Source organism: Anopheles moucheti, chromosome 2, assembly GCF_943734755.1.
Source record: "Anopheles moucheti chromosome 2, idAnoMoucSN_F20_07, whole genome shotgun sequence".
In the NCBI taxonomy this organism is placed as follows: Eukaryota; Metazoa; Arthropoda; class Insecta; order Diptera; family Culicidae; genus Anopheles; species Anopheles moucheti.
The window spans coordinates 94,231,295-94,243,520 of NC_069140.1; the positions used below are offsets into that span (position 1 = coordinate 94,231,295).

General features: G+C 44.8%; 2 protein-coding genes across 2 annotated transcripts in view; one reads left to right on the plus strand and one right to left on the minus strand.

The window, feature by feature from the left end:
• Positions 1-12,226, minus strand: part of LOC128300325 (putative transcription factor SOX-15) — a 53,844-nt gene that overhangs the window by 8,163 nt on the left and 33,455 nt on the right. The gene's annotated exons all lie outside the window — the stretch shown is intronic.
• On the plus strand, positions 98-1,395 carry LOC128306975 (basement membrane-specific heparan sulfate proteoglycan core protein-like). The gene is made up of 3 exons (XM_053044664.1): positions 98-610; positions 668-892; positions 955-1,395. The coding sequence occupies exons 1-3, from the start codon at positions 242-244 to the stop codon at positions 1,393-1,395; spliced, it is 1,035 nt and encodes a 344-aa protein (XP_052900624.1). The 5' UTR covers positions 98-241.

A 12,226-nucleotide genomic window follows, 5' to 3' on the forward strand; every position in this document is an offset into this window, starting at 1 on the left:
AATTCTTCCAACTGTTGGTGTTATTGCCGGTAAGGTGTTAGAATTATAGCAAAGCGTGTAGTACTCTGTGACGATCCCTTCCCCAATAGTCGACAGAACTCCCTTGAGATACGTTCCTTTCCGGTGTCGATGTGGCATTTCCGTCTCGATAACGTTCCGCTGCGATGGATTCGCTCACTGTCCGGACGGGTCAGATGAGGCAGATTGTCAGAGTGCCTCGGTTATCGAAAGACCTCCCGCCATGGTTCAAGTTCAAGTTGGCGAGTGGATGAATCTAACATGCCGTGGAACGGGTGTACCGCCACCAATCGTACGATGGAAAATGAATGGCAATGAACTGCTCGATCCAGTCTGTGACTGGGTGTCGGAGGAGGGCGTTGGACACTTATCCTGCCGGATGCGATTAATAGATGCGGGAAATTATTCCTGCCATCTGGCACATCCCCTTGGAATGGTCAACGTACAACCGGTGACGGTGGCCGTGGTGCAGGGGAATCCCTGTCCTAAAGGAGAGTTTCTGGCTGGAGACGAAGACATCAAATCCTGCATGAAGTGTTTTTGTTCTGGTGTATCTGACCTCTGCCATAAAGCTCACATTTTTCGATGGAATGTAAGTATAATTGAAATATGGAAGAAATTCATTCTAAAGCAATTCTTCTCCTCTTAGTATACGATGGCGTTGAACGATTGGAAAATGCGGTACGTAATGTGGGATGGAAATGGCACAGTGGAAATGGTGAAAACTATCACCAATTCTCACTCTCCCAACCGGTCACTATACTACAGTCTTCCGTATCGCTTCATAGAATATCAAGTAAAATCGTACGGAGGATTCCTTCATATCCCAATAGAACTAGACGACCCTCAAGAGGTCCCAGATATTATTCTCATGGTAAGAACAGTACCACAAACATGAAACAGCTGTTAAACACGACACGATCTTTTTTGTTTCAGGGCTACAACAGAACGATTATTCACAGGAATAGTAACCATGAAGTGATCAGCAATGGAATAGCTAAGATTAAACTGCATGAGTCACATTTCGTTTACCTAAACGGATCATCAATCGTTCGTACAGAGTTTCTTATAGTGCTCGCATACATCGATCATTTCCTGATCCGTATGTCTCTCAAGCCAAGTGGACGTTATGAACCAAGCGAACAGCTTATCGTGATGGATTCTGCCAGTGACTATCAGAGAGGTTTGGGCAAAGCGACCCACGTCGAAGAGTGTCGATGTCCTGCCGGATTCCGAGGCACTTCCTGTGAGCGGTGTGACTTTGGGTACAACCGAGCGTTTATTGGACCACCGATGGGGTTGTGCATGCCCTGGGAGTGGCACAGGGCACGATACGTTCCAAAGAGTACCACTCCAAGAACTTACCATTATGTTTGAAAGATAAAGCGAGCGAGGCACGAAGACTTACCTAAAAATAGAAACAAAACGAAACTTGATTAGAATATGGTTGCTATTGTCTATTAAGTTCATATCTACTATTAAGCTATGTAAAAATTATTACAAGATGTACAAGACCTAAATTGTGGGGGAATTCTTCATTCCAAAGAGATCAAGGCCCAACGTCCTTTGGATTTAAAAATAGTTCACAGAAGGTAGCGTTTTGAACCTCGTCTAAATTGACTTCTTCAGCAAGAATTAAACTTATCTTGCGTCATCTTCCTTCATTGAAGTTCAAAAGCTCAAGATGTCTCAAGCTCAAGATAGAATATTTTAAACATTGTTAAAAGAGTTCGGGGAATCAAATTATCCAAAAGGACCTTCTTAATAGAATGGAATGACACAAAAAATGATACTACCGATAGAATTTCTGATTGAACATATACTCTGCAACGAGTTTAAAGGGTAAAGTAATTATACATCCCTCAGACTTCATGACACAACAACTCCTTGTTCTCGCCACCCATCGATGCGTTGCTACGGGTATGTTCTTGAACAACTGTGTGCGTTCGGTGTGTTGATCTTGAATCTTCCTTTGCTTCATCATTCAGATCGTATCTTCTTCTATGTTCTCTCTCTCGCTCTGCCTCGTCCACGGCACGGTGCGTTCTGCCCTTTTGCCTTTTGTCGTTCCGGTTCGTGGACTGTTGGTGAGAAATTTTTACCACCCTGGGAAAATTTCACCCCGATCCGACGGAGTCACCCTTCTGTGCGTTTCTTGCAAACGACGTGCGGGCGCAACGTTGGTGTTGGTGGCTTTCACCCACGCCGTACAGTGTCGATCATTGCACCGTACAGCAGGTTAAAGGTTTTTTTTACTGTATTTGTGTAATATCTTCAAGAAAAAGCTTTTGAAGAATGAAACAAAAACTAACGGGTAAATAAGACGAGACATCAGTCTGCCTACAGTAACCCCCACTGGCACTGGTGTTGGTGTGCTGCTCAGTATCAAAACATTCCACCCCAACGCAGGTCCGATGGTGCAAATAAGCGGTGGTTGTGTGTTGTGTGTTGCGCCGCTCTAAGACATTATACGGGTGAACGAACCTGGGGAAGTGTTACGCCAATTCCTCCAGTTTTCTTCCCTACGAACCGAACGGCGAGCTGATATTTCCGTTCCAGTGAGCACAGGTGTCTTCACTTCCGTCCGGATCTTACCAATCCCCATGCCAAATGGGGTTCGTTCTTTTCGCGATCATCGCGAGCCATCCGTGTGAGGAGTGTTGCGCTGTGGATCACATGTGGTGATTGGAATTTTGTACATGTGTGTAGGAACTAGAGCTAGAAGTCTCGGTCTCGGTTGGCAACTACCTCATTCGATCGTGGATACAGGGCAGTTTCTTTTACGAGGATTAATTGCTAGCTTGTTTGCTGTAAATCTTTGCACACCAAGCATTGCTCCGGTACGCTTCACTGAACCGGAGAGTAGCACAACACATCGCACCCGAACATGGTTCAATTAAGGCGCTAAAGGGAAGTTACTTCACGCTTCACGTCCACGAGTGTGGGAAAACCCGATTTTTCAAGCAATCGAGGAACATTCTTGTAGACCCACCAGCTTGTAGTTCACAGGAGAGGATACTATTTGTAAATCATGCAAGATCATGTCCATTCTTGCATATTATTCTGATTAAAAACAGTTTAGTGTAACAAAAAACCGAGATCGCTCAATAAAAATGTTGTACAAGGTTGTACGGAAAACATTTATTCGGAAATGTGCCCAACCAAACCAACGAGACAAAACCTGTCTTTCGGATTAATTTATCCTCCAATCGTTTGCCTAAAAACTGCTAAATTCGATAGACATCCAGTGGACCAGCAACGCAAAGCAGCATAAGAAGAATTCCATTCCAAGAAATCGTCACACGTCCTCAACCCCGCCAGGTGATTGATCGACATCGATCGACAAACCTCAAGGAAAAAAACGACACTACAAATCCAGAAGAACAACGCAGAATTCCTTCTTGATTTGTAACTTCCTTGGTTGCGTGTTTTTATTCCAATGTTTGTGTGTTTATTTCTCTTCTTCCAAGCGATACGAAATGAATTTGACAAGTTGCTCCGAAAGGCCACACCCACAGACGAAGATCTCCGGATCGAACGATGCCGGGTCCGGTGCGTGGTAGACAACCACACGCTGCGGATCCGGACGATCCGATCTGACATCAGCCATTTACCAAATTTAGTTTCGAAGAAATCACGTACGAGATTGATCGTGGTGCGGTTGGACGTAGCGATCCTGTCAGCGCAGATCGGGGTGATCGCAGAGCTCGCGCAAACCCGGTAGCAAGCGTCAGTCAGTCAGGCAGCGCTTGATGAGGATTTGAATCTCGACGCGATCGTATCGCGTTCGAAGACAAATGTCACTCAAATGCGAGGAGTTGCGAGCCTGTTCCCGGTTCATCGTCCGGGACATCGAAAGAAAATATTGGAGATTTGTAGTTCCAGCTTGTAACTGGCGGGCAGTGCGTGCGCACGTGTTAGCGTCCGGAGATGTCCAGAACTCGCGAGAGTAATTAAGCCGTCTTTACAGCAAATTAGCCGCAATTGCGTCGGGTGAAAAAGGAGTTCGGAAAATTATCTTGCACGATGAGATTTCTCCGATTGCGCAGCTGCGAGACATCACGATCTTGCCCCAACCCTGCGGGTAGGGGTTGAGTTCGATTGCGTGCCAGGCTCGTATAGCTCTTTTTTTTTCAAGACAGAGCTTTGCTGGAACTGCAAAATCAATGCATCGCTAGCGCAACGGGAAATGATCGACACTGATCATTATCAACGAACCTCGTTAGCTGAGGTGTGTTAATAATGGCTTTCTAGAATGAAATCACCCGTACTTTTCCTCAAACATGGCAGCTAATGAGTTGGCTCGAAAAACATTTCAAGAGGCGTATCGTTACGTAAATTTGAATTTCATTTTAAACACGTTCTTCAATAATACGAAAAACACGTACGTTAATAACTTTTTGGAATCTTGATAGATGGCTCCTCAAGGAAATACACAGCTCTAACCACCAAACCATTTCTTGCGACCGAAATGAAGTCATTTCCACGCGAGTGTGCTTTCAAAATTCACTTTCCACCGTTGGGTGGATGGAAAAACAGGCCCCCCCTCTCGCGCGCAGATAAAACGACTGATTAAAAGGTCGCAACATAAATCATCGTTCAGCTTTTCATCATCGTCTGATGCGCTTTCTAGTGCTTAATCAACGTGACAATTATTTCGCCTGGGAATGGTGTCACAAGCCTAACTGTGTGACCTCCGATTGCTGCGCAGGAGTTTACGAAGCAAAAAAAAAAGGTGTGAAAAATGGTTTTTCGATGTAAATGAGGATGAGCTTGAGCTGATTGTGATTTACCACTAATATATACCATGAAATATTTACGGGTCGAAACGTTCCTTATGGTAAAGAAGGATATAACAATTTAGCTTAATATCCTCGAACATAACCTCACTTAAAACACAGACCAAAGGTTTTATGCCATTGTGGAAAACATGAATCATTTCTTGTTGTTTTAATGATATTAAACAAATACACTACATCAACAAGTTTCGTGCGCAGTCCGCACACAGTCCGAAGTAAGGCGCGAAGAAAGTGGAGTAATGTTTTCGTTTCCATCTCTTGCGGTCTGGTCTTCCACGGTAAAAAGGAAAAAAAAACATTTAATTAGCATAATCTCCCACGCGACGCAACGCACCACAACAGCGGCTTTTGGGCTTCGCACTACACCGCACACAAGTCAAACAACATAAATTTTCATGTACACTTTCTCTTCCCCCTGGCTTATGCTTCCGGAGAGAAGCATCACCCCCGGTGGAAGGTATCCGTAGTTCCGCGAGCAAAAAAAAAGGAAACCATGTTTATGCGTACGAGAAGGGTTCACGGAGGATTAGGCTCCGTTGCGTGCCGAAACAATAGCAACATCAAAACGCACACAGCGACACCCCCTGTTGGCCCCCCGGGTTGTCACACCCGGGGAACGCACCGGCATGCTTATCCGTTCGTAATGCGGAAGGTTTACTTTTATTTTTTAATTTCCTCACCATGTCGTCTTGCTGACACCGTACGTTTTTTTGTTGCTGTTGTTTCGTTTCCCGCGTTCTTTCTCCTCTAATCGGCTCTCGATCTGATTCAACCGCGCTAGCCGCGGTATGAAGATCGACCGATCGAGATTGTTGCACCAGGCAAGGCTTGATACGGGACGGTAGTTGATGTATTAGAGTGCCCCTGCTCGGGTGCCACTACCCGGTTCGCGGGAAGATGAGATCATGTGCCGTTAGATGTAGGAGTCGGTGGCGTTATCATCGCTTTCTACTGATGGAAGTTTTTTGTTGTGGTTGTTGTGTGATGGTATGTTGTTCGATCGGATCGCTACTATACACGCTACGCGTAAGCTTGTACGATGAGTAGGATTGATTTTTATCGCGAATCACAGAGGCTTGCTCATCTTACAATGTTGCCTGGGTTTATGTGGAAATATGTTAGAAGGTAGTGTTTCATTATCTAAAAAAGTCTTTAAAATCATTTTTACGAACTAGAGGGCAACAAATATAGGTTCGATGTGGTCTAAAATTCATGTGGATTCATGTGGGCTAAATGTTCTCTCAGTCCTCTCTGAAAGAATTCCACAAGGAAAAATCAACAATTGACCAGTACTTCACCATGAAGCTAATTCTGGAGAAGATTTCTTGTGACACAGTGTCGTCAAGACTTCACGGCATCTTCCGTCACCAGGCAAGAGTTGATTTAAACTGGAGAGATGACTTTAGACGTGTTGTTGTGTTAAGTTCAATCTCACGGCAGAGAGAGTTTTTTTTATTACAGAGCCTGTAGAAGACACTTAGGGGGTAACCCAAGACGTTGCGCAACCAAAATCTTGTGGAACAAATAACAACAACACCACTAACCAGCATTAGTATCTCATCCAACACAAATCTAATCATTCAGAAGTGTTGAGCTCTTCTTTGAGTCGATTTGCCAAAAAAACTTCATTTATCTTCAGTCAGAAGTCATCAGCTAGCACGGAAAATACTAAGAAGTACTAACAGCATAGTTATTGAGATATACACGAGAGTGCTGTCAACTGCTATTGTGTATAACGATATACGCAAGCACTTGTCAAGAGAGCTGAGATTATATAACAGATTTTTTAGTATTTGTATGCGTTTGGACATGATCTCTGTATCTGAAAAATAAATCATTATGACTTGACACAGTGTTTGTGTATAATGGGGGAGTAAACAGAATGAAGAGCTGTCTGTGATGTACGATAACCTCACTATTAAACAGCAGATGAGATCTGCTAAGGTTCGAAGGACTGTCACGTCATTAAAATGATACCGAACGATTTTGCACTCTGAAGCAAACCTTAGCACACAGAACCGGGTCTACATTGAGGTGAAGGTTGCGATTACTTATTGGAAGACGATGACGTTTGTCTAGAACCCATTTCGATTACAACTGCAGCAGATCAAATGCCCATCAGAACGTTGTTTTAGAGCGTCACCAGCTTTATTTCCGCCCCGGCAACGTCTAGCGAGTAAGTAAACGTTTGACCTGAGACGTTGACACTTGGGAAGAAATAATAAGCCACCGGATCGAACGGCGATTAATCTACTAGAATCGAAACAGACAAACTGACACGTCGTTTCCCTTGTCAGCGTGCCGCTGGCGGCTGACGAATGACGGAAACCGGAAAGGAAAAAGGTGACATCACAACATGCATTGATAAGTAAGGGTCTGTTGGAAATAGTACTCCTCAACCTCGAGAGGACTTTTTGGTGCAACTTATAGTAATCTGACACGTTGCCATTTCTTGCATACATGTTCCGCAACTTCCTTCGCACAAGCCCTTTTTCACAACATCAAACCCACCAAGCGAAATCTCGCGTAATCTCATCACCGATAGTGGGTCTTGACGCTCAACGTGCGGGGAGATGTAGAAAACTTCAACAGCTGCTGCCTGCTATCTAACACTCCATCGCGGGGGCTGTAGGTGGACCTCCATTTTCCACCGCACGATGATGGTACAAACCATCCCAAAAACGTCGGTTGGAGCTAAGGGGAGAAAAATCATCATCACACACTCACAGAATCTCGCAACACACGGTGAGCGGTGCAGATTAGTTACCGCAGGCTGTAAGTAACGCGGCAGTTACTGCAGTTGCAGTCACCGTTTCGATGCGGCAGTATAATTGCACACCCCAACAGATACGTGTGTTTTGTAGATAGAAGGGGGGGCTTTGGTGCGTTTGCAAGTAGTGTTTGTTGTTGTTTTACTCTTTTTTTTTCTTTTTTGCAAAATATCCACCCCTATTGTTTTCCATCGCGCGGGCGTCTTGTTGTTGTTCCCACAGTCTAGATTTTTGTGATTTTTTTTTTTGCTTGCTTGCTGCTGTTCTTCTCTCGCTCCACTACCCATGTCCGCGTTGTTGTTTGCTGCCTGATGTCTGATAGTAATTTTCGCGGCAGGCAGACAGCAATGGCAGTAGCACCAGCTGATGTGGATGGTGATGCTGCTACTGCTGCAATCCTCCCATTCCGGCTCTGGTATGACGGGGTGCACTTGTCGGCGATGCAACTTGCAGCAATTGTAGCGCTTCTGGAAGATTGTTTTCATTCCTCGCGTACACAAGCGGAAAGTTTAAACGAGCTGCCCGGGAGTGTTTAAGCGTAATTCGTCCGTTGCTAAATGTGTATTAACTTTAATGCGATTGCTGTTTTTTTTTTTGCTCTCTCTCTCCCTTTCCCTTACCCCACAGCAGTCATCATCATCATCATTATCAATGTGATGCTGTCAGCGGTAGAATGAGTTGCATCGCATTGCGACAACCGCATTCAAATGAGCGCCCGTAACACAAGCACCACTCCGAGGGTACCGCAATAAATAAATAAAAACTGTCGAGTGCTTCGGGTGCGATTCTAAACATTGCTGCCTATCAACGAAACTAAGCTGCGAATGATTCATGTGTGGAGGATAGTCCGGAGCAGAGAGAGAGCAAGAGAAGAAAAAAGAATCAAAATGACGCTCCACGCAGGAAACGCTCGTAATTGAAATGCATAACACGGGCCAGATTAAATCTACCTTTGCCCTACATTTGCGCCTTCCAATCAGCCCCAAACCCCAGCACCGAACTAGAAGACCCGCTCCCAAGCACCCAACTGTTGCCCTGGACCCTGCACGAACGGTACTTTCTTGAGGCTTTCCGATTGGGCCCTGAGCCCTGCGCGGGTGCGACAGCATAACCGGATGCGAAAAGAGATTAATGTACCCCGACGCATCCCCGCGCATCCAAACCACCACCGCGGCCCCTTCGTAACGCTGTGTGTCTGATGAATGAAAAATCAGCTTCAACTAATCGATCGTTCGCCATAGTGCACCGAACCGGCACCGGGGACTGTAGCATAGAACGATACGCAGCGCCCATCTTCTGCGGGGTTCGAAATCAAAATTTAATGAACAAAATGCTTACCCCACGTACGTACGCGCCAGCCATCGTATGTGTGCGCGACACGCAATATCTTATAAAATAAATTTTTATTTCCCTCTTTTGGGCGGGGGTGGCATTACGAGCGGAGAAACCAGGGGGGAGGAGGATGGTCCGCGAAGGGAAGCAGCAATGAATACGCGTACGCTGGGCACGCTTTCGTCCGGAAAATGTTTATTTCAATCACTGGCAGCTGATCGGAATACGTAATACTTCGGATGGTCCGTTGTCGGGTTCGATCGTCGACTTTGGGCTTCTCTAGATTTCTATTTCTCGCTTAGACGATCGTAGAATTGGGCTCGGTTGCAATTATTAGGCGGGAGTTCTTTATCGGGGGGTGTTGGGGGTTTCTTTTTTCTATGTTACCCAATACAGGGTTTTCGAGTTCAAGATTCAGAGCCAGAGCCTTTTGCTGGATTCTGTTCAAGTTGGACTAGAATGTGACGATAGAGATCTGAAATCTCTAAGAATTTCTGAGAATTCTCTCTAATATGCTCCGGCCCACTTTATCACTTGAACTCGAAAACTCTGTAAATTGTTCTAAAACAAGTAATTGCCACAGATAAGATTGAAAAGGAAACGAAAAAAAAACAACCTTTACGCTCCACACTAATGGGCATTAATCATTTCGCTTATTTTTATAAAATCCATAAATTACGCTACTTTGTATCGTACCAGAAGGCCCCCATTGCACCTGAAGAATGCATGATCACGCATTGCAAGTGCGCAAATTGCAGCGAAATTTATGATGTGTCAAAATGTTTTTGCTCATTTTATTGTAACTTTTCGTGCGACGAGCTTCCGCCCTTAGATGTCTGTGCAGTGCTTTTGTCTGATTCGGGTTTTCTCGCGCGTTTTGTGCCGGTTGTGGCTGTGTTTTTTGCTGTCCGCTTCGCCCTTTACACATCGTAATAAATTGCAATTTATTAAGGCGACACTCTATCAAGCGCTGATTTGCACCCGCCGTAGAAGAAGACGAAAGCAACAAAGCAGCCTTTGCCTTTTTTATTTGCAAGCCGGTGGCACCAAGGAGAACGATGCGCCCGCAATGATTAAGCGCACACAAACCGTACCCTTAAACAGAAAAAAAAGCAACACCCTTTGCGTGTCCTTTCATCCCTTTTCATCACCCGCCCGACCGGTTGATGGTAATTTTGCGTGCTTTTCATCGTTAATTATCACCAACGGTGTTGCCGGTGCCGGTGGCTTCTTACCGGCCGACCGAACCGACTTTGCCCCAAACGCCGTCCCGTCCCAGGGGCAGGGTTTTGCCATTTTTGGGGAATTTATACTCCGAAAAAGAAAAAAAAACGAACACCGATCGCAGGCAGCCATCTGCAGCGCCATGTTGCGGGCTGATCAAGCGCCTCCATCGGGCGCGCGCGATACGGCAGCGCCAAAGAGTGTGTGTGTGTGTGCTTTATGGAGATGCCATGCCCTTCGGAATACCAAAACAGGCCTAACTTTGGGCATTCGCGTCGTTTGGCACGTTTACGGTTGCCGATCATATTGTGGCATGTGCCGGGTCGTACATCGTGTTTACGAAGCGGGAAATATTTTTATGTACTTTATTGCGCAAAGTAAAGAAAGAAAGCAAAGGCAGGTATAATGCACGCACACGTCGCTCAAACGACACTAAAAGGAATCAATTGGGTGGCACGCGGTTTTTGGGCGGTTTGGAAAGAATTGGAAGTTGGTTGCTGATCGATCAAGCCGGTCGTAAAATTAGCAGCCGCAGAATACATATTTGTTCGATACGCTTTTTATTTTGTTCTTGCTATTCCCTCATACCGTTAGAGATAGAGAGAGTGAGAGAGAGAGAGAACATTCATTTTTTCCATACACAGAGCGGATATTGAGATTAAAAAAAAAACAAATTAAATAAGCATTCGGCAGTTATCCAAATTCGTAGAAGGTGATGGTTTTTTTTTGAGTAGAGATAAATTATTAAAAAAATTAAATATTGAAACTCGATTTAAGACTTCTTGCTATTAATGGAATAATGGAATATATGTCAAGAATAATGGAATAGATGTCTGATATATCTCTGCTTGCTTTAAGTCTCTGAGGAGTAGAGTTAATTAAAGCATCCGTAGAACTCTTATCACGTTTAACCCATTTAACTTAGATAACCTTGATGATATATGGATGAAGAAGATCCTCAAAACACCTCACCATCTCTGAAAGGGGAGCTTCGTCAGTTTTGGGCAGAATCCACATCTCAGAGGCGCTTATGAGTACCTAAACTCAACAGCAGCTTTAGAAAGACCAATTGGCAGCAAGTACACATCCACGTATCTCAACATCAATGTTGTTAGACATCAATCGGAATGGATCTTTCACCCTACACAACATTTTGAACGACTTCAAAAAGTGTGGTCTACCTATCTGTATGTCACTCCTGTGTGTTCGTATAGAATCCCCAAAGATTATACCTCCAAGTCTTGGAAGGCCCTATCTAGCGCTAGCTTGAAGAGAAGACAAACTAGCCCATCTCCTTGACATAGATCCTATCATCCCCCTCTAGATCCTTGAGGTGCCTATGAGATCACTGTAACTCGTCTAATTTGTCAATCTTAATTCCGATCTTTGGGGGAAGTTAACTCTTGAGGGCATGTGGGTGGTATGGGTGATATGTTAAAGAAGTGATATGAGGCTTAACTGCGCTTCAATTTCTTTAAGCACTTCTAGTCTGAAAGAACATTTTCAACTCCATTTCATGATAGTCGAGATAAATTGCCTGCGCAGGTAAAGGTCGACATAAGTTAACATCATCAGGTCAAATATTATATTGTATTTATATTCAATTCCTTCAGTCTATTATTATTAAACATGAATAAATAGAAACTTGAATACGACGGCAAACATGAAGTACAAAAAAGAGACACTTGTTAACTCAACTACTGTTTATTCAGTTACACAGCGTCGCGCATAGGGAGTCGATTTAGCCTGTCGTCTTCCATCATTTGGCCATCCTTCAGCCACTGTCCTTCGCGCACGGCGCAGAACAAATAAATCTGCACAGCAAAACAGTCACCAGTCAGTCTTATTTGCTTCCCCATACAGCGACACCGCAGATCGACAAGATCGCCCGAAGCGGTCTTGCCGCTAACCTTGGCGCGTTTCGGTCTCTACCCAGGCCTTTGGCGAACGGATGCAATAAATGTCAACGGAAATGTTAAAATGCACACCGAAACCGTGCACGTGCTCGGCCATGGTGCAACGGCCTTCGATGCCATCCATCAACTCTGCGTCGCTGCGTCGCGCTGGAAGGAAGCTGCACTC